We start from the raw sequence: 26,879 nt of genomic DNA, 5'->3' as shown, positions 1-26,879 counted from the left end.
TGTTTTTTCCCAGAGGCCTCAGACAATGTTTGTTTAGTTGTTGATACAGACTTGGGGCCCTACAAAATAGATCAAAATAGATAGCCAAGTCCCAGGGATAAGTCAAAGTCATTATGTCTGTACTGCTTGTGAAACAAAAAGAACTCAACTTCATATGGATTCTTTCTAACCCACTTTAGCACTGTACAGGGAAAATATTATATTTGACTTACCCTGGAAACTAGAGGAGGCTGGTGGGATGAGCTACAGGAAGACGGCTAATTGTAATGCATGGAATGGAATCCATGGAATGGAGTCAAACGTGTTTTCCGTATGTGTGATGTGTTTGACTCCATTGCAATATTCCATTGCAGCCATTACCATGATCCCGTCCTCCTATAGCTCTCCGCACCAGCCTCCTCTGCTGGAAACAGTAAAACAACTAGGTTTAATTGAATAAGGCCCTGAGTATCTTTAGAATCCAGTATATGTACTCGCACGTGTTCATAATGAATGTCTTGAATTTACGTACTGAGGAGAAATCCCCGTGGCTTTATACATTTGGAAGAATCCCACTCCTCATACAACACTGCCCATTCATACCTGTGTGTGAATGAGTGAGTGGTCAAACTGAACGATTCCTGTGTCTACACCCCTACATCCGACCCTCCACCGGAACCATCAGTATCTCATGGAGATGCACACTGAGTATGAAGCTCTTCTCCCAGTCTGCACTTATGGAATGTGAGTCCTGGCTTAGTCCTTATCCCGTCATAATGGAGCCTATCTAAAGCAGTCAATCCAAGCCTGCGGTTTATTATCTCCCACCAGACTATTGTCCTGCAGGATTAGTGTTTCGGCACGTTATCCACCCCCTTTAATTCCTCCTTAAACGCTTTTCATGCCCCTCCAGCGTTAGCATGACAATAGCAGTCCATCACCTGAATACCCTGGTGGTTTTTAGATAAAAAAATGTAGTCCTGGTCCTAGATCATGTTCCCATGGGGACTAGGGAGTACCTATGCAAATAATTGTAGAATTAAGGAGGATGAGGCTAGTGGAAACATCATTTGATTGAGCACACCCTGACCCTCCAAACTATACATGATCTGTTTGCCATACCATAACAGTGACCAGAGAATGTGTAACTAAAGCTTACTTTGGTTTAACTCACACATCGCTGCTCACACGCATTTCCAATTACAAAATAAGCTTGGGGGGGATGGGTTCTATCCAGGAAAAACTCAAAGCCCTGTGAATTTAGTCTACTGCAGATTATTTAAATTCAGGCATTGACCGAGGTGTTTTCTTGTCTCTGTTGCAGGGTCTTAGTGGAGGCCCTGGGGACCAGGGCCCTGAAGGACTTGTAGGACCCAAAGTAAGGATGACGTTAAACTTCCAATACCTCCAGAAATGTTCCTGATAAAAATACAGCTAAAATGTATTGAGAAAGTTGGGGTAAGGTGAATGATGCCCCTCTCTTTCCCAGGGTGACCGTGGACCTGGTGGAGTGACAGGACCTCCAGGGGATACTGGCATCGGCTTTCCTGGACCTAAAGTTAGTTTAGATATTCTTTATTTTTGGAGGTGTTACTTCTGCCTGTTTTCTGTCATGCAATCTCTCTAGTGATCTCTCTAGTAATCCTTCTAATGATCTTTCAGACTCTAATCCTAATTTCTCCGGTATCCCAGGGCAATAAGGGAAACCAGGGAAGGCCTGGACCCACCGGTCCCATGGGTATGGGTGATCCAGGACTGCCGGTAAGTTTACAATATTCGTTACGTGTTATGGCTAGATACAGTTGATATCGGAAGTTTGCATACACCTTAGCCAAATACATTTAAACTCAGTTTTTCACAATTCCTGACATTTAATCCTAATAACAATTCCCTGTCTTAGGTCAGTTAGGATCAGCACTTTATTTTAAGAATGTGAAATGTCAGAATAATAGAAGAGGGAATGATGTATTTTAGTTTTTATTTCTTTCATCACATTCCCAGTGGGTCAGAAGTTTATATACACTCAATTAGTATTTGGTAGCATTGCCTTTAAATTGTTTAACTTGGGTCAAACGTTTCGGGTAGCCTTCCACAAGCTTCCCACAATAAGTTGGGTGAATTTTGGTCCATTCCTCCTGACTGAGCTGGTGTAACTGAGTCAGGTTTGTAGGCCTCCTTGCTCACACACGCTTTTTCAGTTCTGCCCACAAATTTTCTATGGGATTGAGGTCAGGGCTTTGTGATGGCCACACCTTGACTTTGTTGTCCTTAAGCCATTTTGCCACAACTTCGGAAGTATGCTTGGGCTCATTGTTCATTTGCAAGACCCTTTTGCGACCAAGCTTTAAACTTCCTGACTTATGTCTTGATATGTTGCTTCAATATATCCACATACTTTTCCTTGCTAATGATGCCATCTATTTTGTGAAGTGTACCAGTCCCTCCTGCAGCAAAGCACCCCCACAACATTCTGCTGCCACCCCCGTGCTTCACGTTTGGGATGGTGTTCTTCGGCTTGCAAGCCTCCCCCTTTTTCCTCCAAACATAACGATGGTCATTATGGCCAAACAGTTATATTTTTGTTTCATCAGACCAGAGGACATTTCTCCAAAAAGTACGATCTTTGTCCCCATGTGCAGTTGCAAACCGTAGTCTGGCTTTTTTATGGTGGTTTTGGAGCAGTGGCTTCTTCCTTGCTGAGCGGCCTTTCAGGTTATGTCGATATAGGACTTGTTTTACTGTGGATATAGATACTTTGGTATCTGTTTCCTCCAGCATCTTCACAGGGTCCTTTGTTGTTGTTCTGGGATTGATTTGCATTTCTCACACCAAAGTACATTCATCTCTAGGAGACAGAACGCGTCTCCTTCCTGATCAGTATGACGGCTGCGTGGTCCCATGGTGTTTATACTTGCATACTATTGTTTGTACAGATGAACGTGGTACCTTCAGGCGTTTGGAAATTGCACCCAAGGATGAACCAGACTTGTGGAGGTCTACAATTTTTAATCTGAGGTCTTGGTTGATTTCTTTTGATTTTCCCATGATGTCAAGCAAAGAGGCACTGAGTTTGAAGGTAGGCCTTGAAATACATCCACAGGTACACCTCCAATTGACTCAAATGATGTCAATTAGCCTATCAGAAGCTTCTAAAGCATGACATCATTTTCTGGAATTTTCCAAGCTGTTTAAAGGCACAGTCAACTTAGTGTATGTACATTTCTGACCCACTGGAATTGTGATACAGTGAATTATAAGGGAAATAATCTGTCTGTAAACAATTGTTGGAAAAATTACTAGTGTCATGCACAAAGTAGATGTCCTAACCGACTTGCCAAAACTATAGTTTGTTAACAAGAAATTTGTGGAGTGGTTGAAAAACAAGTTTTAATGACTCCAACCTAAGTGTATGTAAACTTCGTACTTCAACTGTATGTAAGGGCCGACGCCAGACAGGAGAAGCAGGTACGGGTAGTCAGACATTTATTCGGGAACAGACATAGAACAAGACAGGAACAGCGTCAGAACATGGGTATACGGACATATGACAAACAATGCAGCAGCGGGGAACAGAGCTGGGGAACTGACAAATATAGGGGAGGTAATAAACAGGCGATTGAGTGAGTCCAGGTGAGTCCAATATCGCTGAAGCGCGTGACGAGAGAAGGCAGGTGTGCGGAATGCAGGGCAGCCTGGTGCCCACGAGCGCCAGGGGGAAAGATCGGGAGCAGGTGTGACACAACCCCTCCTCTAGGGGCGCCACCCGGTGTCCCACCTGGGCGAGCCGGCTGGGCAAACCGGCTTGGGGTAAACTCCCCGCGAACCGGAAGGGGTGTGGGAGACTGGCGAACAGACATAGAACACGACAGGAACAGAGTCAGAACATGGGTAACACGGACATATAACAATCAATTCCGAAGCAGGGAACAGAGCTTTGGAACAAACAGATATAGAGAAGGTAATCACACAAGTAATTGAGTCCACATGAGTCCAATGATCGCTGATGCGCGCGACGGGGGGAAGGCAGGTGTTCGTACTGATGGTGGCTTGAGTGCCCTCGAGCGCCAGGGGGAGGAAGAGCGGGAGCAGGCATGACAAGATATCTTTCTTACGTCAATGCTTGCTTGACATATCCCTCTACAACAAAGCTTTCTTGGTGTCCAACAAGCTTTCTCTACCCTTAACCTTGTTCTGAACACCTCCAAAACAAAGGTCATGTGGTTTGGTAAGAAGAATGCACCTCCTCCCACAGGTATGATTACTACCTCTGAGGGTTTAGAGCTTGAGATAGTCACCTCATAAAAGTATTTGGGAGTATGGCTAGATGGTACACTGTCCTTCTCTCAGCACATATCAAAGCTGCAGGCTAAAGTTAAATCTAGACTTGGTTTCCTCTATCGTAATCGCTCCTCTTTCACCCCAGCTGCCAAACTAACCCTGATTCAGATGACCATCCTACCCATGCTAGATTACGGAGACATAATTTAAAGATCGGCAGGTAAGGGTGCTCTCGAGCGGCTAGATGTTCCTTACCATATGGCCATCAGATTTGCCACCAATGCTCCTTATAGGACACATCACTGTATTCTATACTCCTCTGTAAACTGGTCATCTCTGTATACCCGTCGCAAGACCCACTGGTTGATGCTTATTTATAAAACCCTCTTAGGCCTCACTCCCCCCTATCTGATATACCTACTGCAGCCCTCATCCTCCACATACAACATCCATTCTGCTATTCACATTCTGTTAAAGTTCCCCAAAGCACACACTTCCCTGGGTCACTCTTCTTTTCAGTTCGCTGCAGCTAGCGACTGGAACGAGCTGCAACAAACACTCAAACTGGACAGTTTTATCTCAATCTCTTCATTCAAAGACTCAATCATGGACACACTTACTGACAGTTATGGCTGCTTTGTGTGATGTATTGTTGTCTCTACCTTCTTACCCTTTGTGCTGTTGTCTGTGCCCAGTAATGTTTGTACCATGTTTTGTGCTGCTACCATGTTGTGTTGCCACCATGTTGTTGTTATGTTGTGTTGCTACCATGCTGTGTTGCTATGTTGTTGTCTTAGCTCTCTCTTTATGTAGTGTTGTGTTGTCTCTCTTGTTATGATGTGTGTTTTGTCCTTTTGGTAGGCCATCATTGTAAATAAGAATTTGTTCTTAACTGACTTGCCTAGTTAAATAAAGTTTAAATAAAAATAAAAATACAATTGTAGAATTACCCTGCAGTGTGTCAAGATATCCACTAGGTGGAGACATATTGTTAATAATTGAGCTTTGCTCTTTGCTGATGGATATAAGTAATTTTTATCCTCTTTATTATGTCTACTAGGGTCCAATTGGTCCTCCAGGGGTTCAGGGAACACAAGGGTTCCCAGGAGAGGGTCTACAAGGGCCTAAGGTGAGACACCGTCACAAGCTGTTCATACCACTGAATAGTCTAGCTTGGATATGTTCTGTATGTGTAGGCTATAGTGTGCTGTACGTGAGATATGACATGTAGGAATTACATATCTTCCTTATTTATACAGTAAAGTGTGTACCTAGCTAATGGCGCAGGGTGTATTATGTGTTTCAGGGTGACAGGGGTTACGAGGGTCCTAAGGGCACCCGCGGCACCCCGGGTTCAGGGTTCAAAGGTGACAAGGTATGTTGGCCCTAACCCTGACCCTAAACCATCAAAATTGTCTCTCTGATGCCAAGAGGGGGGCCTTTTAAATGTTAATTCCCAGGGGCCGAGACTTGGTAAGTCCGGCCATGCACTTCAGAAGCACTGTGTTCTGGTATTATGACAGGGTCCTTGATGAAGTTGCAATCATAAAAGGGGCCCAGAAGCAAAAAAAACTAAATTTGGGAACCCCTGCACTAAGGGACTACCGCTTATCCCCTGATCCCTTTAACCTCTGACCTCCAGGGAAACACAGGAGCTCCAGGTTTGCCAGGATTGGTGGGTTTTCCAGGTGCAGGGATCCAAGGAGAAAAGGCAGGCCTATTAAATTATTCCATTGTTTCCACTGTGTTCCACTATTTTAATTTGTATCCAACTGACATTCTGGTTTGTTTTATCACTCAATTATAACTAAACTGACTAATCTCTGTCCCTCTCTCTCCTTGCAGGGAGACAGTGGTCCATCTGGATCTCCCGGCCCTCGAGGGCCACCAGGGCTGGGAATAGTCGGCCCAAAGGTGGGTGGAACTAAATATAGTGGTGGGTGACATGGTACATTGCCCCCTTTCTCAAATCCAGACCATGAGGTCCGTAGTACTGCTGGTTTTCATTCTTCACCTCTAATCAGGGACTGATCCAGTTGTCTTCTCCACAGGGTGACCAGGGCTTCCCAGGAGAGCACGGACCACAGGGAGAGAGAGGAGTCGGGGAGCCAGGGTCAAAGGTGAGTTGATGGCAAAGGTCCCCAATGAAACATATAACACCAGATATTATAAACATTCACTGTATGTACAGCTGAGATGAGCAGGTGTTGAATGTGGAGGTGAGTGTCTGGTCTTTGGTCGTCTCCAGGGTGAACCAGGACCTGACGGATCTTCTGGGATACCTGGTATACCCGGGGAAGATGGAGCGGTCGGACCTAAGGTAAGCAAGGGGTCAAAGGAGGTCAAAGTTCATTTAGAGGTCAAAGTTCATTGGGCCCCATTGTATATTTACTAGAGTGTAAAGTCAGGAATGATTTGCTCTAAAGTTTAAGTAATTTTTATTCGTCCAACTGCTTTAAAATGCACACGCAAACGCACAGAGCACAGACATTTGAAATAGTTCATTTGCTAACTGGTTCATTGTCTGCATTTTTGTATTCTCCTTGGTGTCTTGAACCAGGGTGAGATTGGTTTGCCAGGACTGCGAGGGACAGAGGGTGAGCCTGGGAAAGGAATTCCTGGAGAAAAGGTAGAGTTCTTTTTTTTTTAAAGTTTTGGATCTAGAATGTTTACCCAGACAACCACCCACAGTCCTATAGAAACCTTTGGTACTGTAGTGCTGGCTTACCTGCATACACCTACATTAAACACAGGATTACCTGCGTCCAGTATAGGAGTGTGACCGATTATTAAACTCCACCTTAAGCAATACAGGAGAGGACATCCTGAATGGTCAACCTTCAAAGTACAGGATGGACAAATATTGCGCTGGGCCTTACACAATTGAATTGAGTAAGTTTACCGGGTCAAAGGGAGGGTGTGACAACAGAGAAATCGGCATCATTACCGCCATATTAAACATGCCGTATAGACCAGGCTGGATGAATAAACATTTACTAAACATTTTCACAAAGAATACAACTAGACTCCCTGACCGGTGCTTCACCTTTGAAAAGCAATTCCAAGCAATATTATACATCAAAATACAATAAGATATGAAGGCACCGGCATTGGAAACGGAAGCGCGAACACAGTATTGGTGCATTCCAGAGAATCCTTACAGTGTCAGCATCCCAAATAGCACCCTATTCCCTATATAGTGCACTAATTTAGACCATAGCTCTATGGTATGCACAACATAGGTTGGTACATACTTTCCCTGTCTTTGTGTCTACATTTATTTTTTGAATTATTTCACTTGTGTGTTTGTCTACAGGGTGATCGAGGTGACCGGGGGGTGAGGGGACTACCAGGATCGCCAGGGCCCGTGGGACCTGCAGGAGCCAAGGTATGTTAAAGCCACACTTCTTAGTTTGTGCATACCCTTAAAAAGTGGTCCCCTGCACTCTCATCGAACAAGGTGTAATTTCGAAATTTGGTTGCGCATCAGCAATCAGTCAATTAGCCCATGTCAGCTTACATTTTTTAGATTGGTAAGTTAGTCTAGTGGCCAGATATCTAAACTTGTAGAATGCATGGTCAAATTACCCCCATTCATCATCAGTTATCATACTAAAAACTGCAAACATTTGTCTCCACCCTATGGCAAAAATTTGTAGAATTGCAGGAAATTAGCTGTAAAACTGCACATTTATCTTTCCTCCCCATGGCAAAATGTGTAGAATTGCCGCAAACTTGCTTTAAAATAGCAACATTTTCTCTAGGTCCCATGGCAAAATGTGTTTTTTTGTGGACACCATCCCCATCATCCCTGCTGTAGTTAGATATGTTAGGGAATGTCATGGTTCAAGTTACATGAATGGAATGCTGCTTGGAATTCTTCAACTTCATGTTCAGTCTGGGTGGTATTCTGACTTGAGATCTTCACACATTTTTAAGCAAGTCTCCCATTGACATCAAGGAAGTCTGAGTTGTACATATCTCAACACTCAATCAGGCCCTCTATGCAAACGCTTGCCCAAATTCCAAATATGTGCTCTGTTTCCTCAACGGGTCCCAGAAACATTGACAAGAAGCCAGCAACCATTGTATTCCATCACTACATTTTACAGCCTGGTGTCATAGACTAGACGTAACATAGTAAATGTAAATCCGGGGACACTCAAATTAGTATGATATGTTATGTTTGGTATGGTTCAGAAGACAGAAGGTCACTTAAAGCAAAAATGAAAGGAGGATGGTTGGTCGTAGTGGATTGGTCAGTGTATAACGAGAACATCTATCAACCCAAAGGTTGCGTGTTCGAATCTCATTTAGCGTTTTAGCTTATTAGCAACTTTTCAACTGCTTACTACATTTTAGCTACTTTGCAGTTACTTACGTAACCCTTCCCCTAACCCTAGCTTTAACCCTTTTAACTAACCCTAACCTTAACCCTTTAGCCTAACTCCTAACCTTAACCCCTAACTCCTCGCCTAGCTAATGCTAGCCAGCTAGCTAACGTTATCGTTAGCCACCTAGCCACCCAGCTAACGTTAACCACAACAAATTGGAATTTGTAACATATCATAGGAATTGTTTGTCGGAACATATCATACTAAATGGATGATGGACAACCACAAATTAATACATACCATACGAAACGTAACATATCGTACTATACCGAACAAAAATATAAATAAAGTGTTGGTCCCATGTTTCATGAGCTGAAATTAAAGTTCTCAGAAATGTTCCATATGCACAAAAAGCTTCTTTCTCTCAAATTTTGTAAGTTGTTTACTTTGTTTACTAGGTAAAGCCCCGCATTATCTCAGTTCACTGGTCACCATAGTAACACCCACCTGTAGCACGCGCTCCAGTAGGTACATTGCACTGGTCATCCCCAAAGCCAATACTTTCTTTGGCCGCCTTTTCTTCCAGTTCTCTGCTACCAATGACTTGAACGAATTTCAAAAATCTCTGAAGCTGGAGTCTTATATGTCCGTCTCTAACTTTAAGCATCAGCTGTCTGAGCAGCTTACTGATCACTGCACATGTACACAGCCAATCTGTAAATAGCACACCCGACTACCTCATCCCCATATTATTACTTACCCTCTTGCTCTTTTGCACCCCAGTATCTCTACTTGCACATCAGCATCTGCACATGTATCACTCCAGTATTAATGCTAAATTGTAATTATTTTCGCCTCTAGGGCTTATTTATTGCCTACCTCCCTACTCTTCCTCATTTGCACACACTGTACATAGATTTTCTATTTTTCTTTTCTATTGTGTTATTGACTGTATGTTTGTTTATGTGTAACTCTGTGTTGTTGTTTTTGTCGCACTGCTTTGCTTTATCTTGGCCAGGTCGCAGTAGTAAATGAGAACGGGTTCTCAACTGGCCTACCTGGTTAAATAAAGGTGAAATAAAAATAAATTATAAAATTACATCGCTGTAGTGATCAGTTCTCCTTTGCCAAGATAATCCATCCACCTGACAGGTGTTGCATATCAATAAGCTGATTAAAAGGCATGATCATTACACAGTTGCACCTTGTTCTGAGGACAATAAAATGACACTAAAATGTTCAGTTTTCACACAACACAATGCCACAGATGTCTCAAGTTTTTAGTGAGCGTGCAATTAGCATGCTGACTGCAGGAATGTCCACCAGTGTTATTGCCAGAGAATTTAATGTTAATTTCTCTACTATAAGCCACTTCCAACGTCGTTTTAGAGAATTTGGCAGTACGTCCAACTGGCCTAACAAACGCAGAACATGTTTGTAACCACGCCAGCCCAGGACCTCCACATCCGACTTCTTCACATGTGGGATCGTCAGAGACCAGCCACCCAGACAGCTGATGAAACTGAGGAGTATTTCTGTCTGTAATAAAGCCCTTTTGTGGGGAAAAACTGATTATGATTGTCTGGGCCTCGCTCCACATTGGGTGCACCCCTGCCCATTCATGTGAAATCCATAGATTAGGGCCTAATTTATTTATTTAAATTGACTGATTTCCTTATATGAACTCTAAGTCAGTAAAATCGTTGAAATTGTTGCATGTTGCATTTATATTTTTGTTCAGTGTATCTGGGATGTCTCGGATTTACGTACAAAATAATATGAAATACTCTCAGACCAGGTTGCATTTTAGTGTCATCAATTCGCATCAAGTCACTTCAATACAGTGCAGTTTGTTTTACTATCAGTGTTTGCCTTCATGGCATAATTCTCAGATTTCAAAGCACACAGGCAGCAGGTATCCTAGTGGTTAGAGTGTTGGGCCAGTAACCGAAAGGTTGCAAGATCGAATCCCTGAGCTGACAAGGTAAAAATCTGTCGTTCTGCCCCTGAACAAGGCAATTAACCCACTGTTCCTAGACCATCATTGAAAATAAGAATTTGTTATTAACAGACTTTCCTAGTTAAATAAAGATTAAAAAAAATACGTATTGCTTACTACTTTATTGGGGCTGTTGTGTGATATTGTTTGATTAAAGATAAAGAAGACAGATTAACAATATGCTTTATAATGACACCAGTAAGCTCTCCCACCCATAACTGTATTTTACATCTCTTTTAGGCTATGAGAGGTATTTTTTAACCAGATATTTATAATGACAATATCAGTAAACTCCCATTAAGCTCTTTTACAGTAGATTTGGCTCATAATATGAGATGTGGCTTTTGACTGCTTGTTCAACATATCAGAGGAACAGGTTGTGTGTGTTTGCTCTAGTTACCTGGCTATTGTTTGTTTGTCATCCATGAGGTTCATGGTGTCATGTATCTCACGTCTCTGTTCTTCTGTTCAGGGAGAGCCTGGCAGTTTTGGAATGATGGGTCTACCAGGTCCTCCTGGCAGGGGCCTACCTGGGTCAAAGGTCAGTGGTAAACACACAGGTGTATGGACACACACACACACACACACACACACACACACACACACACACACACACACACACACACACACACACACACACACACACACACACACACACACACACACACACACACACACACACCATAGTGTCTTAAAAATATCAGCTCTTGACCTGGGTTGGAAACCATGGTCCCCTGCGCGCCATAAGCCTGGTAAACTAAAGCCTAGCCAGTAGCTCTAGGAACTAATTCAAGTCTTCAGGTCTCAGATAAAGTGACTACTGAGTAACACACCCATGCATTTAATGCTCTGTCATACACAGCACTAAAACCCTATTGTCCACAGGGCGACCTTGGACCAGTGGGGCAGTCTGGGCCTGTAGGAGACCCTGGAGTGGGCATCGCTGGGCTGAAGGTAACCTCAACGGACAGCTAGAACATAGCCTAGCTTTATTACATTATTGCCAAGGTTTTGGCAGCAAGCTAGTACTGCAATGACACATTTTTCTGTGTGTGTGTTTCTCTCCTGTTCAGGGTGAGAGGGGGAACCCTGGACCTGTTGGACCACCAGGGTTGAAGGGAGACGGCTACACAGGACCTCAGGTAGGACTATTGATGTTGCTAGTTATTTAAAAACCCTAGTCTAGTTCGCCAGCCCTGTATCTTTGCACCGCTCCCTAAAAGCCTGGCAAGCCAAGCTATCAAAATACGAATGGCAACATTAATGGATTCAAAATAAGAAAAGCCTTTGAATATCTGAAGTTACTTGCAGATGTGTGGGAAATATTATAAATATATATTTATAAACTGCACACTCTGTTTGCCAGTATCACTTGTTTATTAAGTTACATAGGATCCTCATAGCCTTCATAAGAGATTTAGTATGCACTGAAAATGAAAACGCAACACATGAACCCAGTCTTGTTCTTGTTGATAAACAGGGCCTCCCAGGGTTGCCAGGGCAACCAGGAGAGTTGGGACCTGAAGGGAAAGGATTACCTGGCCCTAAGGTAAGCACTGAACTTAGCTTATACACACAATGTTAACTCTAATCCTTCACACAATAAATCACGGTTTTACATGCACGGTTTTACATACATACTCTCTCTCTCGCATGAGTGTATATACTGCACTGTATGTGTACAATGAAACATTAATTCATATTATGTTTGTGTTTCAGGGAGAAAGAGGTTCATCAGGACTTCCAGGGCCAACAGGACCTCCTGGCATTGGTCTGCTGGGACTTAAGGTCAGTGATGACTGGTAACACAGGATTAGTCCAGAAACAGCCTGTATCAAGTTACTCCTACCCCCTTGCCCCCACCCTTTACCCCCTAACACCTAACCCCTAGCCTAGCCCCTACCCCCGGCATAGATCCTTCATCTGCTGTAGATCTTCTTGTACACACCTTTTGTCAACATCTCTTGTTTCTTTTCAATGCCAGTTTCTTTAAAAAAAATTGTAATGTGGAACTGAACTAATGTTTGTGTGTTTGCAGGGTTCTGTGGGTCAGCCAGGTCCACCTGGTCTGTCAGGAATCCCAGGAGAGGGCATCCAGGGGCCCAAGGTAGGGCCTCATTATCACACTGGACTGGCTTGGTAGGGCCTGCGATAATGATCATAATGATGATAATGGTGTGATATTTATATCATAACACAAGGCGAGACCCAGATGCAGACACAGGAGGCAGATGGTTGGAGTCTTACAATGTTTATTCATCCAAAAGGAGTAGACAAGAGAATGGTCGTGGACAGGCAAAAGGTCAAAACCAGATCAGAGTCCAGAAGGAGTGGCAGACAGATTCGTGGTCAAGGCAGGCAGAAAGGTCAGGCAGGCGGATACAGAATCCAGAAACAGGCAAGGGTCAAAACCGGGAGGACTAGAAAAAGGAGAATAGCAAAAAGCAGTAGAACGGGGAAACCGCTGGTTGACTTGGAAAACATACAAGACGAACTGGCACAGAGAGACAGGAAACACAGGGATAAATACACTGGGGAAAATAATCGACACCTGGAGGGGGTGGAGACAATCACAGGGACAGGTGAAAACAGATCAGGGCATGACAATTTATTGGATACTTATGTCATAGTGACAATATATCAACTGCAATTCTAATTAAATGCCAATGTAATTATAGTGCAGTATGTCATTCATGGTGCCAGAAACAAAAGACTGTGCTATGTTCAAGTGGGGAACTACAGGTAATAGGGCGTTGGGCCACCACGCGCCACCAGAACAGCTTCAATGCACCTTGGCATAGATTCTATACGTGTCTGGAACTCTATTGGAGGGATGCAACACCATTCTTCCACAATAAATTCAATTTTGTTGATGATAGTGAAAAAACGCTCTCTGATGTGCAGCTTCAGAATCTCCCATAACCATTCAATTGGGTTGAGATCTGGTGACTGGCACACACCCTTTAACCCCCCCCTATGCTTCTTCTAGCCATGGTAGCCAAGACAATGGGCAACTGTACATATTTATACATGACCCTAAGCATGATTGGATGTTTTAATTGCTTAATTAACTCAGGAACCACACCTGTGTGGAAGCACTTGCTTTCAATATACTTTTACTCAAGTGTTTATTTTATTTTGGCAGCTACCTGTATGTTTAGAGGGAAATTGGTTTTGGTACTATCAATCTGACATGTGGCACAATTTTCTGTGTGCTGCTGTATACAGTATTGTGAGCTGTTTTAACATTAGCAATGATTAATCATACTAATCATTAGTCTTGTATTTTTTCGACATTCAGGGAGAGCCTGGGTTCGAGGGGCCAAAGGGCCCCCGGGGGCCTCCAGGGGACGGCTTTCCAGGAGAAAAGGTAGAAACTTAACCAATGTTTTATCCCTGCAGGAATTGAACCAACAACTTGAGCCACACAGGACTGTAACTGCCAAACACACACAGACCGGTTCAATGCCAACATGGACACACACAACCATTTGCTGTTCACTATAAATGTTCTTGTTGATGTTCTTAACAATACTGATGTCATATTACTGTACACAGGGAGACATGGGGATTCTTGGAGACCGTGGGAAGAAAGGAGACAAGGGAGAATTTGGAGAGCCAGGATCTATAGGACCCATGGTATGATAGTCTTCTGGTCCCATCATGGTTATAAAATAACGTATTTCATGGTTCATTTATATGTTGATCGCTAACCTGTGTTCAAACTTGCAGGGGAAATCTGGTGAGAAGGGGGATCCTGGCTTGACAGTGAGTAGAGCACAAAATCCATACTGTTTCATAATGGCACCTTTGTTATGTCTCTCAACCCTATTTTAATATATTAATGTTTTCCTCTTCCACCCACAGAGAGAGGAAGTCATCAAAATTATCAGGGAAAGTTGTGGTGAGTTAAAACAGCTCATTGACTATACATATCTACAGAACATAAACACCATTGTTAAAGTGTTAGCCAACATTTATTATTTCTAAGGAACTGTCACGGCTTTCTTCGTCGGAGGACGATATAGCGAAATCGTCGTCTGAAAAGGTGGACCAATATGCAGCAGAGTTGGTGTTCATTTTCTTAATTTATTAACGAACGTTGAACACGAAAAAAACAAGAAAACAATAAGCACGACAAATGACAGTTTTGCAGGCTAACAAAACACGCAATGCAAAAACAATCTCCCACAAATACAAGACAAACACACCCAACTAATATAGGACTTCCAATCAAAGGCAACACCAAACAGCTGCCTTCAATTGGAAGTCCACCCCAATTAACTCAACATAGAAACACACTCACTAGACTACACATAGAAATACATAAACATAGACCATAACTCAAAACCCGGAAATAATAAATCAAACGCCCTCCTAACTAACACACCACCCTGAACCACATAAAACAAATACCCTCTGCCACGTCCTGACCAAACTACAATAACAATTAACCCTTATACTGGCCAGGACGTGACAGGAACTGTGCACAGAGTGCACGGGCAATTGTTACTATTGCTGGACAATCCTTTGCTAAATAGATAAACATGAATAAATCAAATGTGCTTCTGTTTGCTCTTTGGGTTCTAGTCCAGGTTGCTGAAAACACTTTGTGATAACTGCGGATGTAAAAATGACTTTTTAAATACATTTGATTGATTGATATAGAGACAGTCTATGTTTATGTTCTCAGGCTGTGGTGTGAAGTGCAGAGAGAGTCCTCTGGAGTTGGTGTTTGTGATTGACAGCTCAGAGAGTGTTGGACCGGAGAACTTCGAGGTGGTCAAGGACTTTGTGAACACCCTGATTGACCGTGTGTCTGTGAACCGCGAGGCCAGCAGGATTGGTGTGGTCCTCTACAGTCATGTGGACATAGTGGTGGTCAGTCTGACGCAGCAGTCCAGCCAGAACGACATCAAGGTCAGTAGTATTGAAGCAGATGAGTACCTTTCACAGACTGGGTTCGAATCCCGGGTCTCCTGCATGTCACAACTGTATTAGCCCTCTGAGCTAAAGCCTAGATATGCTTGAAGCAGATCTGTGTTTATTCTGCTGTATCCTTTTTCTGTCTGATGTTAATTACACTCACTCTTTCATCCCCTGGTATGTCTATCTATCTGTCTGTCTGTCTGTCTTCTGCTGTCTGTCTGTCTGTCTGTCTGTCTGTCTGTCTGTCTGTCTGTCTGTCTGTCTGTCTGTCTGTCTGTCTGTCTGTCTGTCTGTCTGTCTGTCTGTCTGTCTGTCTGTCTGTCTGTCTGTGTAATTTCTCTCAGGCTGCGGTGAGGAAGATGCCGTACCTGGGTGAGGGCACCTTTACGGGTAGTGCCATTGGGAGAGCCAACCAGCTGTTCCAGGCCTCGCGGCCCGGTGTTCGTAAAGTTGCCGTGGTACTAACAGACGGGCAGGCAGACCGGCGTGACGCAGTGCAGCCTGAGGACGCCGCCAGGGAGGCCCACACCGCCGGCATTGAGATGTTTGTCATCGGGGTGGTGAATAAGAAAGACCCGCTCTACGCAGAGTTCCAATCTGAGATGATCGCTATCGCCTCTGACCCAGACGAGGAACACATGTATCTGATCGAAGACTTCATGACGCTGCCCAGTATGTGGTTCTAGATGAAGTTCAAGACTCTAGAGAACGTTTTAGACTCTAGATGAAGTTTAAGACTCTAGGGGAAGTTTAAGACTCTAGGGGAAGTTTAAGACTCTAGGGGAAGACTCTAGGGGAAGTTTAAGACTCTAGGGGAAGTTTAAGACTCTAGGGGAAGACTCTAGGGGAAGTTTAAGACTCTAGGGGAAGTTCAAGACTCTAGGGGAAGTTCAAGACTCTAGATGAAGTTCAAGACTCTAGATAAAGTTCAAGACTCTAGATGACGTTCAAGACTAGATGACGTTCAAGACTCTAGATGACGTTCAAGACTCTAGATGAAGTGCTAGACTCTAGATGAAGTGCTAGACTCTAGATGAAGTGCTAGACTCTAGATAAAGTGCTAGACTCTAGATGAAGTGCTAGACTCTAGGTGAAGTTCAAGACTCTAGATGAAGTTCAAGACTCTAGATGAAGTGCTAGACTCTAGATGAAGTGCTAGACTCTAGATGAAATTCTAGACTCTAGATAAAGTGCTAGACTCTAGATGAAGTGCTAGACTCTAGGTGAAGTTCAAGACTCTAGATGAAGTTCAAGACTCTAGATGAAGTGCAAGACTCTAGGTGAAATTCAAGACTCTAGGTGAAGTTCAAGACTCTAGGTGAAGTTCAAGACTCTAGGTGAAGTTCAAGACTAGATGAAGTGCTGGACTCTAGATGAAGTGCTGGACTCTAGGTGAAGTTCAAGACTCTAGGTGAAGTTCAAGACTCTAGATGAAGTTCAAGACTCTAGATGAAGTGCAAGACTCTAGATGAAGTTCAAGACTCTAGATGAAGTTCAAGACTCTAGGTGAAGTTCAAGACTCTAGATGAAGTTCAAAACTCTAGGTGAAGTTCAAGACTCTAGGTGAAGTTCAAGACTCTAGATGAAGTTCAAGACTCTAGATGAAGTTCAAGACTCTAGGTGAAGTTCAAGACTCTAGGTGAAGTTCAAGACTCTAGGTGAAGTTCAAGACTCTAGATGAAGTTCAAGACTCTAGGTGAAGTTCAAGACTCTAGATGAAGTTCAAGACTCTAGGTGAAGTTCAAGACTCTAGGTGAAGTTCAAGACTCTAGGTGAAGTTCAAGACTCTAGATGAAGTTCAAGACTCTAGATGAAGTTCAAGACTCTAGATAAAGTGCTAGACTCTAGATGAGGTTCAAGACTCTAGGTGAAGTTCAAGACTCTAGATGAAGTGCTAGACTCTAGATAAGGTGCTAGACTCTAAATAAAATGCTAGACTAGATAAAATGCTAGACTAGATAAAGTGCTAGACTCTAGATAAAGTGCTAGACTCTGCCTAGTATATGGTTCTAGTTCGGTTTTATTTACATCCACAGTCATAGCAGTCAATACAAAATGAAATCCATCTAAATGGCATCGGCCTATCTAAATACATATGCTTAAATTGATAAAAGAACAGACAACAGATCTATTCTAACAACTCTACTGAAGAGCCCCATTAAGGGGTTTGTGAAGGAGATATCTTGATTTCTGTAGATCGGCACGGAACAGTGCCAAAATTGCTTTATAACAATAACGTGATAATACTATTACTTCTTTATTTAAAATTGAAGTATTTGAGTATAAACAAACAGTGTGAAAATGCATTGCACAAAACGCTGTCACTATAGTTGCACGTAGTTGTAATGTCTTTAAGTGTTATAGATCATGTTTCATCACATCCCAACTATGCTCACTGCATGGCCTGTTTAAAAATTACATTTGGGAAAATGTCACCCTTAATCGTGATGCCTGCCATCACTGCCATAAGATACTTTAAAGAACGGATGCCTTTAAAAAGCAACAAATCCATTTGAAAATGTCCTGTGTCAACGATATAAGTCAGAAACAGTTATTCTAGTGTCAAAATTGATTACAAAGTCAAAATAGGATCATTTGGGTCATAAAGTCAGTCTCGTCTAAAATGGAGCATAGACAGTGAGACAGACCTGCCCAGCAGCTCCGACTTTGTTAACATAAGACAACATGTCACACATTTAACTTGAGAAATACTGCACCAAACACCTTCGTTAGATGTAAAATTGTGCAACTAAAACATCCTCGGCAAAAAATTCAAAATGCATTACAGATTTCTTGAGTTACTGTATCTTAGCTTCATTCTGCGGATTTTGAGGAGGGCTTCCACGTATAAAGTGTTTTATGGGGGACAAACATCATTAACCAAATGAAGAATCGGTCAGAAAACACACCTCCAAGACTGAAATCGCATTTTTCTAATGAGCAACAGAAAAACACACGTGCCAATCGACGTGTTCAGTCGCTCTTTAAAGTTTAAACCAAAGGTTATATACATAACCGAGTGGTGGAGTTCCTGTACACTAGCTAGAGAAACAGGCCAGTGACATTCTATTATGACTGGTGATGATTGATGTTCTATGTTTTGAAACTCCCTGGATGACTATTTAATCCTTTAATAGCTTGAAATTAACTTGAGGTTGATTACAGTCTTTTAAACTGTCTGTCTTGGCACAGCCCTGGAGAGAACGCTGCTCAGCCAGATCTGTGAGCACAACGATGGAACCCTCTTCATCCCCAACCCCATGCCCACCCTTGAGGTTTACAGAGAAGTCCCAGACAGGGGGGGCATACCCGACTTTGAGGACGATTACAGAAGAGTAAGAGAAAACACTTTTAGGACTTACGGAGTGAACTTACTAAGACACTTAAGACGAACAAATGGACAAGTTTAGTAGACATTACAAACAATGGCCAAAACCACATGAAAGTAGACATTTCACATTATCATACCAATACCAATACACAAATTACACTCTAACGAACTATGTATTACACTCTAATAAACTACACTCTAACAAACTACACGCTAATAAACTACACTCTAACAAACTACATAGGGCTGTAAATAGCTGCATAAGACTCTACCATCCAGTCTGTTACCATGACTGCTGCAGTGATCACTATGTCTGGAATGCGTAGTCATTTGATATTTCTTCCTCTGTGTATTTCTCCCTCTCCAGCCTGGACCACCAATATTTGAGACCGAGAGCCCTCCCTCCTCACGGGCCCCAGAATCCCCTGGCTTCAACGAGAACGAAATCGACACTGGCAAGACGACATCGGTCTTCGAGGTACCCCTGAACAAGCTCCCAGACATCATGACAGCAGCATCAGGGGGCCAAGGAGGAAAGCAGCAACCCCCTGTTATCTCTATGGTGGGACCCCAGACCCCCCAGACACCCACCAACTGGCAGTACATCCCCAAGACCACCCAGCTTCTGCCAGACATCTTTGTACCAGGTGAGTCTCTTTTTTGAATGACCATTTGAGAAATTACATTATGGAGGATACATCTCGAACTGTACAAACAATTAATTGGGAAACATTTCCTCATTACTCCTTTGAAATGTTTTATCTATGGTATTTATTTATCCTTTATTTAACTAGGAAAGTCAGTTAAGAACAAATTCTTATTTACAATGACGGCCTAGGAAGAGTGCCTTCTTCAGGGGCAGAACGACAGATTTTTACCTTGTCAGCTCGGGGATTCGGTCTAGCAACCTTTGGTTTACTAGTCCAACGCTCTAACCACTAGGCTACCTGCCGCCCCTGGTAGACTCAGATCTGTTTACTTGTTCAGGGTATGTCAAAATGTTACAAAACCAGTTGTCACATCTTCAACAAACAGACGTATTAACCCGTTTGTCTCTCTGTTAGTCCATGGTGTTGAAGTATAAAGTCCTATAAGCATTTATAAAACAAGTGTAATGCTTTATAACTTGTTATTAGGATGAAGAAGCCTTTTTAAAGTCTTACAAAAACCGAAGAGAAGAGACGAGAAGAGAATCATTAGATCATTTACTGTCCATATGTAGTTTTTGTTGGTGGCAGCTTCCGGAATGGCTGAAGAACTGCAACATATACCTGGAGCTAATTCTGCAAATAGCACTGCTGGGTGATTTAAAAAGTCATAGTCAATCGATCAATAATATAATAATACTCTTAGCAAAAATGTTTTTTTCATTTAGAATCAGAACTTTCCTGAAACATCACAGAAGAGTTGAAAAATATATGACAAATAGAAATCATAACCGGATGGTGTTCAGAGATAGTTGGGAGGGTTGAGTGGAGCTGAAGGCTGGGACTAAAAACAAACAAAAGATAACTATTGTAAAATATACTGTGTCCGTAAAATGTATTTAGTGTGTATAATCTGGAAGGAGAAGCCTAAGAGTTGTTGTCCATTAGTTTACTCCAATTAGGGGAGGGATGGTAGTGTTAGGGGAAAATAATAAAGGAAAAAAATATATATATGGGCGATTGGAAATGATGCAGACGATTACATTGATGGAAGCTACAATCTATCGGCAATATTAAAGCTGATCTACCCCCTAAAAATAAATAAATAAATTAAAAAGTATTACAAAAACCTCTTGTCTGTTCCAGTGGTGGGGTGCAGACAGCCGTTGGACCCTGGGCCGTGTCGTCAGTATGTGGTCAGGTGGTACTACGACCCGGAAGCCAACTCCTGCGCCCAGTTCTGGTACGGAGGTTGCCAGGGTAACGGAAACCAGTTTGAGTCGGAGGCCGGGTGCAGGAGCGTTTGCGTCCGCACGTAACAGACAGTTGTGCTTTGTTTAAAGAGAGAAGGGCTGTGTGCAAATTCCCCAATGATAATGTCAGAGGGATGCACTGAGGACATGGGCTCATATCTATCTATGGCTGCGTCCCAATTCTCCTGAGGATGGGGAGTGTGTAAGTGCATACTTCGCAGAACGGTGGAGAATCGGGACATAGGCTTTCTATCACTTACAGTTCGACCAAAGCTCAGGCGAACGACAGCACTGCTACACTGATGCTCCCAAGAGGACCTGTATACTGTCTCTTTATTTCTGGTATGTTCTTTATGTAGTCTGTGAACCACCCCCTGTACTGTACAAATGTTCAACCTGTTTACATTTTGTATATTTCCACACACTATTGTTTTTACCCATTGTGTTGCTTCAAATAACTGTCCAATAAAAAGACACCTTAATAACTTCCAAACCATAAACCCTGTGATCTGAACAGATTCTCACAGGTCAGGATTCTCATGACATAAAATGACATATCTACTGTATGTGTGTGCTGTATTTAGTCCAGTTCTATTTCAGTTTCATCTTTCGCTAACAAACTGAATGTAATATATCGTGCTAGACCTCCAGAAATCTGTAGAAGACATAAAATAGATACTTCTATTTTCATATAAACAAACTACCATGTTAACCTTTCTTTTACTGTAAGTTGTAAAAAAATGAACACTTGACTGTAAAATATATTTTTGTTTAATATTGTACAACAAAAGCAAAGAAGGAAATGTGAAGCTCACACAACAGAATAAACATGTTTGTTTTAATAACTATATAATAAAATAAAACATATGGAGCGCTTAAATCATAAGCACTTTCAGCTACAATAAGTATCATATGTACTTTTGAATGACATAAACAGGGGAAATGATTGACACTTGTCAGTATTACAAACCTACACGTAAAGGCACAGTCTGGAAGATTCCCTGCTTCTCAAATCAAATTTCATTAATGATATACAATAAATAGCAAATGCCTTATGAGCTTAGTACAACTGTCTCACCCTTTCACAACAACTCTAGAACTTTATTTTTAATATAGTTGTTGTCATTTGAGTCTTTGTAAACAAACAATGTATAGTTTCAAAATATGTTTAAAACTACCGTGTCGATGAATTTGAGTGGTTACATTTCCCCAGTCTCATCGCTCAGCATACCATAACAAAGTGGCAGGGTCAGCTGTTGTTTCTGGCATTTAAACATTACACGGTAATACATACTTTCTTCAGTGCAGTAGTCTGTCTGTGTTATCTCTGTGTTTGGCAGAGACAGGTATGATGGTGTTACTCTTACTTTCAGTTGCTGCAGAATCAGGCTTGTACCTGTACTGGTATCCATAGGGCCGTAGATTATAGGTGAGGTATTCCAGCGTGTACATCTGTACATTGTGGATGTAGTGAAATGATATGGTGTGATCTGAACAACATTCTGGGCCCTGGGAGAAAGAAAGGCTGTATTAAGCCTGTATAAAACTTTATACGCTGAACAAAAATATAAACGCAACATGCAACAATTTCAAAGATTTTACTGAGTTACAATTCATATAAGGAAATCAGTCAATTGGAATAAATAAATTAAGCCCTAATGTATGGATTTCACTTGACTGGTGTTGGATTCGGTGTGAAACTTTGAACATTGTTATACTCAGAATTATAGGAACATTAGTTACAAAAGAGACATGAGGGGTGCCATAATGAAGCTTGGGAGGTGCTGAGTGCAGGGAAGACAATCGCATGTGGCAGTACTGATAAGGGGAGAAACCATTGAAGGCTCATATCACTTAGCTCCCTGCTTAGCAAGAATGATGTTATGTTTAGCGATAAGGAGGAGACTCCACCCAAAGTGGGGTATGAATACTACCACGGGGTAAGCCATGTCTGTGTCTGAATTACAGCAGTATCGACCCTTTGGGAAGAATTAAACTTGGTTAAGCTTCTCTGGTGTCCGTGGAGTCATTAACTCTTAAAGATCAGAACCTAACACTGGGAATAGAGATATCCATATGTTGGTCACTGATACCCGAATAAAAGTAGGAGAGTGGATCAGAAAACCAGTCAGTATCTTGTATGACCACCGTTAGCCTCATGCAGCGCAACACAGGTCATTCACATAGAGTTGATCAGGTTGTTGATTGTGGCCTGTGGAATGTTGTCCCACTCCTCTTCAATGGCTGTGCGAAGTTGTTGGATATTGGCGGGAAGTGGAACACGCTGTCGTACATGTCAGTCGATCCAGAGCATCCCAAACACGCTCAATGGGTGACATGTCTGGTGAGTATGCAGGCCCTGGAAGAACTGGGACATTTTCAGCTTCCAGGAATTGTGTACAGATTCTTGCGACATGGGACTGTACATTATCATGCTGAAACATGAGGTGATGGCGGCGGATAAATGGCACGACAATTGGCCTCAGGATCTCGTCACGGTATCTCTGTGCATTTAAACTGACATCAATAAAATGCAATTATGTTCGTTGTCCATAGCTTATGCCTGCCCATACCATAACCCCACCATAGGGCACTCTGTTCAAAACGATGACACGACACCATACACGCTGTCTGCCATCTGCCAGGTACAGTTGAAACTGGGGTTCATCCGGGAAGAGCACACTTCTCCAGCATGCCAGTGGTCATTGAAGGTGAGCACTTATCCACTGAAGTCGGTTACGACGCCGAACTGCAGTCAGGTCAAGACCCTGGTGAGAACGACAGGCATGCAGATGAGCTTCCCTGAGACGGTTTCTGACAGTTTGTGAAGAAATTCTTTGGTTGTGCAAACCAATAGTTTCATCAGCTATCCGTGTGGCTGGTCTCAGACGATCCTGCAGGTGAAGAAGCCGGATATGGTGGTCCTGGGCTGGCGTGGTTACTTGTGGTCTGCGGTTGTGAGGCCGGTTAGACGTACTGCCAAATTCTCTAAAACGGAGTTGGAGGCGGCATATGGTAGAGAAATTAACATTAAATTATCTGGCAACAGCTCTGGTGGATATTCCTGCAGTCAGCATGCCAATTGCACGCTCCATCAAAACTTGTGGCATCTGTGGCATTGTGTTGTGTAACTGCACATTTTAGAGTTCACTTTTATAGTCCCCAGCACAAGGTGCAACTGTGTAATGATCATGCTATTTAATCATCTTCTTGATATGCCACACCTGTCATTTGGATGGTTAATCTTGGCAAATGAGAAATGCTCACTAACGTAAGCCAAGATTTGTGCAAGGCTACTTATTTGTAATAAGTACAAAGCCATGAGTAAATCTATGAGTAAAGATTTACTTTAGCTAGTCAGTCATAACACTGTGAATGCCAAACCCTAAGCACCTATGACAACTCTCCTATAATACATATGATTGAGAGAGCATCACAACCACCCAGAGAGTTGAGAATAGAATAGAATGATATGAGTGTACTTGATGTAAGTGAACAGTTGATTAGTGGTAGGGTATGCTTACCTCTCTGGGTTTGTAGTAGTCGTACAAGAGAAACCAAGGCCGTTTTCTGGGTGGCTTTTTGATCAGGTACTTGTCTGGTGGGTAGGGATGAAACGTCTGCCTTCCCTTCACATCTCTGGAGTCTCCCGGCTCCACACCCATTGTCTCCATACACTTCCCCAGAGCCATGTCTTCTATGATGGAAAAGTGGGTACATTTTGCCATGTCGAATCCCTCGATGAACCTTCTAACGGCTTCTTTACTGAGGACATAGCCGGCTCCACCGCTCATGTAACCCTGGTGGACGAACGGGCGGAACCTTCGCCCAAAGTACACAGGCTTCTCCGGGTCCTGTTTGGACAAGATGTAGCGGAGGTTTTCGATGACCACGAACGTGTCATCATCAGCTTTGAGGACCCAGTCGTAGTCATTGCGGTGATGTTGGTAGATGTACTGGAAGGCTCTGATGGTCTTCCAGTAGAGCTGGTCTCGTCCCTCGGTTACGTTGAGCCCCACTGTGGGGAAATCTGTCTCCACTGAACTCATGTAGAGGATTTTGTTGCATCGGTTGGCCCAGGTGGCCCGGATGTGTTTGGTTCTAGACTCCAGGTTCTTAGGCCCAGTCATGATCCAACATAGCAGACGCACCTTCTGGGACAGGTTGGCTGCAACACTCCTGTCCTCATCTGGAAGAGATCATTTAAAGATAATTAATGAAAATTGTGGTAATTTAGCACAGTGGTTCCCAAACTGAGAGGACGCCCCCCCTCCTCCCGAACTGAGTCCGGCTTTCAACTTACTTTTTAAAGTTGTAATAGTAGAATGCACAAGGTGCAATTGCGAAATTGAGTAGTTTTCCTCAGTAGGTGGATTGTTTGGGGTCAATTCTGTTTCAATTTCAGTCAATTCAGGGAGTACAATTAAATTCCAACTCCAATTCCAAATATCTTCCAATGCTTTTCAGTTAGGACACTTTTTTATTGGAATTGGTATTTTGTTAACTTTCTGAATTGACTGGAATTGAAATGGAATTGACCCAAACCCTGATATGTGTCCTCTATGTGGGAATCAAACACCTAGTGTTTCCAGCACTGTGCTCTCTAACCCACTGGCCTCTTAGAACCACAATGCTTTCAGGAGTAATAGATGTTTTAAGATTCACTCACACACATCCAATACAACTCCAGGGTAACAAAAAAATGCTTACGACTTAAGGCTGGATTGCACTTACACTGAGTGTACAAAACATTAAGAACACCTTCCTATTATTGAGTTGCACCCCCACAATGTAGCGTAGATTTCACATACAAACGTTATACTGTACCTCCGAATTCAGAATCAAATATGCTTCCCAAAAATATCATAGTCGCTGTGGTAGAACGTTTATTTTGATTGGCAATTTTCTGTATTTCTCAGAGTGCCATCAGGTAGCCTGATTTCAAATCAAATCAAATCGTATTAGTAACATGCACCGAATACAATGAAATGCTTACTTACAAGCCTCTAACCAACAATGCAGTTTAAAAATAGACAATAACAACAGCGAGACTATATACAGGGGGTACTGGTACAGAGTCAATGTGCTGGGTCACCAGTTAGTTGAGGTAATATGTACATGTAAGTAGAGTTATTAAAGTGACTATGCATGGATAATAACAGAGAGTAGAAGCAGTGTAAAGGGGGGGGGCAACACAAATAGTCTGGGTAGCCATTTGATTAGATGTTCAGGAGTCTTATGGCTTGAGGGTAGAAGCTGTTTAGAAGCCTCTTGGACATAGACTTGGCACTCCGGTACCACTAGCCATGCAGTAGCAGAGAGAACAGTCTATGACTAGGGTGGCTGGAGTCTTTGACAATTTTTAGGGCCTTCCTCTGACACCACCTGGTATAGAGGTCCTGGATTGCAGGAAGCTTGGCCCCAGTGATGTACTGGGCCATACACACTACCCTCTGTAGTGACGTGCAGTCAGATGCTGAGCAGTTGACATACCAGGCAGTGATGCAACCAGTCAGGATGCTCTCAATGGTGCAGCTGTACAACCTTTTGAGGATTACATTTAAGTCATTTAGCAGACACTCTTATCCAGAGCAACTTACAGTAGTGAATGCATACATTTCATACATTTTTCTCCATACTCCATACTGGTCATCGGTGGGAATTGAACCCACAACCCTGGCGTTGCAAACACCATGCTCTACCAACTGAGCCACACGAGACCTTAGGACCCATGCCAAATCTTTTCAGTCTCCTGAGGGGGAATAGGTTTTGTTGTGCCCTCTTCACGACTGTCTTAGTGTGCTTGGACCATGTTAGTTTGTTGGTGATGTGGACACCAAGGAACTTGAAGCTCTCAACCTGCTCCACTACAGCCCCATTGATGAGAATGGGGGCGTGCTCAGTCCTCCTTTTCCTGTAGTCCACAATCATGTCCTTTGTCTTGATCACGTTGAGGGAGAGATTGTTGTCCTGGCACCACACGGCCAGATCTCTGACCTCCTCCCTATAGGCTGCCTCGTCATTGTCGGTGATCAGGCCTACCACTGTTGTGTCATTGGCAAACTTAATGATGGTGTTGGAGTCGTGCCTGGCCATGCAGTCATGGGTGAACAGGGAGTACAGGAGAGG

The 26,879-nt window shown here is 42.9% G+C and overlaps 2 protein-coding genes across 2 annotated transcripts in view; one reads left to right on the top strand and one right to left on the bottom strand.

The window, feature by feature from the left end:
• Positions 1 to 21,243, top strand: part of col28a1a (collagen, type XXVIII, alpha 1a) — a 30,711-nt gene extending 9,468 nt beyond the window's left edge. Inside the window, exons 13-38 of the mRNA XM_014177914.3 lie at positions 1,304 to 1,357; positions 1,469 to 1,537; positions 1,672 to 1,740; positions 5,318 to 5,386; positions 5,564 to 5,632; positions 5,900 to 5,968; positions 6,103 to 6,171; positions 6,309 to 6,377; positions 6,506 to 6,577; positions 6,818 to 6,886; positions 7,574 to 7,645; positions 11,063 to 11,131; positions 11,476 to 11,544; positions 11,664 to 11,732; positions 12,071 to 12,139; positions 12,310 to 12,378; positions 12,629 to 12,697; positions 13,892 to 13,960; positions 14,149 to 14,229; positions 14,323 to 14,358; positions 14,458 to 14,494; positions 15,284 to 15,510; positions 15,864 to 16,191; positions 18,712 to 18,854; positions 19,218 to 19,497; positions 20,644 to 21,243. Of these exons, the coding sequence (XP_014033389.2) occupies positions 1,304 to 1,357; positions 1,469 to 1,537; positions 1,672 to 1,740; positions 5,318 to 5,386; positions 5,564 to 5,632; positions 5,900 to 5,968; positions 6,103 to 6,171; positions 6,309 to 6,377; positions 6,506 to 6,577; positions 6,818 to 6,886; positions 7,574 to 7,645; positions 11,063 to 11,131; positions 11,476 to 11,544; positions 11,664 to 11,732; positions 12,071 to 12,139; positions 12,310 to 12,378; positions 12,629 to 12,697; positions 13,892 to 13,960; positions 14,149 to 14,229; positions 14,323 to 14,358; positions 14,458 to 14,494; positions 15,284 to 15,510; positions 15,864 to 16,191; positions 18,712 to 18,854; positions 19,218 to 19,497; positions 20,644 to 20,816 (2,538 nt within the window). The 3' untranslated portion in view covers positions 20,817 to 21,243. The remainder of the gene's footprint in view (positions 1 to 1,303; positions 1,358 to 1,468; positions 1,538 to 1,671; positions 1,741 to 5,317; positions 5,387 to 5,563; positions 5,633 to 5,899; positions 5,969 to 6,102; positions 6,172 to 6,308; positions 6,378 to 6,505; positions 6,578 to 6,817; positions 6,887 to 7,573; positions 7,646 to 11,062; positions 11,132 to 11,475; positions 11,545 to 11,663; positions 11,733 to 12,070; positions 12,140 to 12,309; positions 12,379 to 12,628; positions 12,698 to 13,891; positions 13,961 to 14,148; positions 14,230 to 14,322; positions 14,359 to 14,457; positions 14,495 to 15,283; positions 15,511 to 15,863; positions 16,192 to 18,711; positions 18,855 to 19,217; positions 19,498 to 20,643) is intronic.
• Positions 21,244 to 21,278: 35 nt separating this feature from the next.
• On the bottom strand, positions 21,279 to 24,933 carry LOC106588683 (glycoprotein-N-acetylgalactosamine 3-beta-galactosyltransferase 1-like). Its single transcript, XM_014177915.3, has 2 exons — positions 24,275 to 24,933; positions 21,279 to 22,259 (listed from the first exon to the last, which is right to left on the bottom strand). Exons 1-2 carry the CDS (start codon positions 24,878 to 24,880, stop codon positions 22,050 to 22,052), a joined length of 816 nt encoding a protein of 271 aa, XP_014033390.2. The 5' UTR covers positions 24,881 to 24,933; the 3' UTR covers positions 21,279 to 22,049.
• Positions 24,934 to 26,879: the final 1,946 nt, after the last annotated feature.

The sequence above is a fragment of the Salmo salar genome, chromosome 27 (assembly GCF_965601325.2).
Source record: "Salmo salar chromosome 27, fSalSal1, whole genome shotgun sequence".
In the NCBI taxonomy this organism is placed as follows: domain Eukaryota; kingdom Metazoa; phylum Chordata; class Actinopteri; order Salmoniformes; family Salmonidae; genus Salmo; species Salmo salar.
The sequence above is the reverse complement of the archived record's forward strand: the minus strand, read 5'-3'. Positions and strand labels throughout refer to the sequence as shown.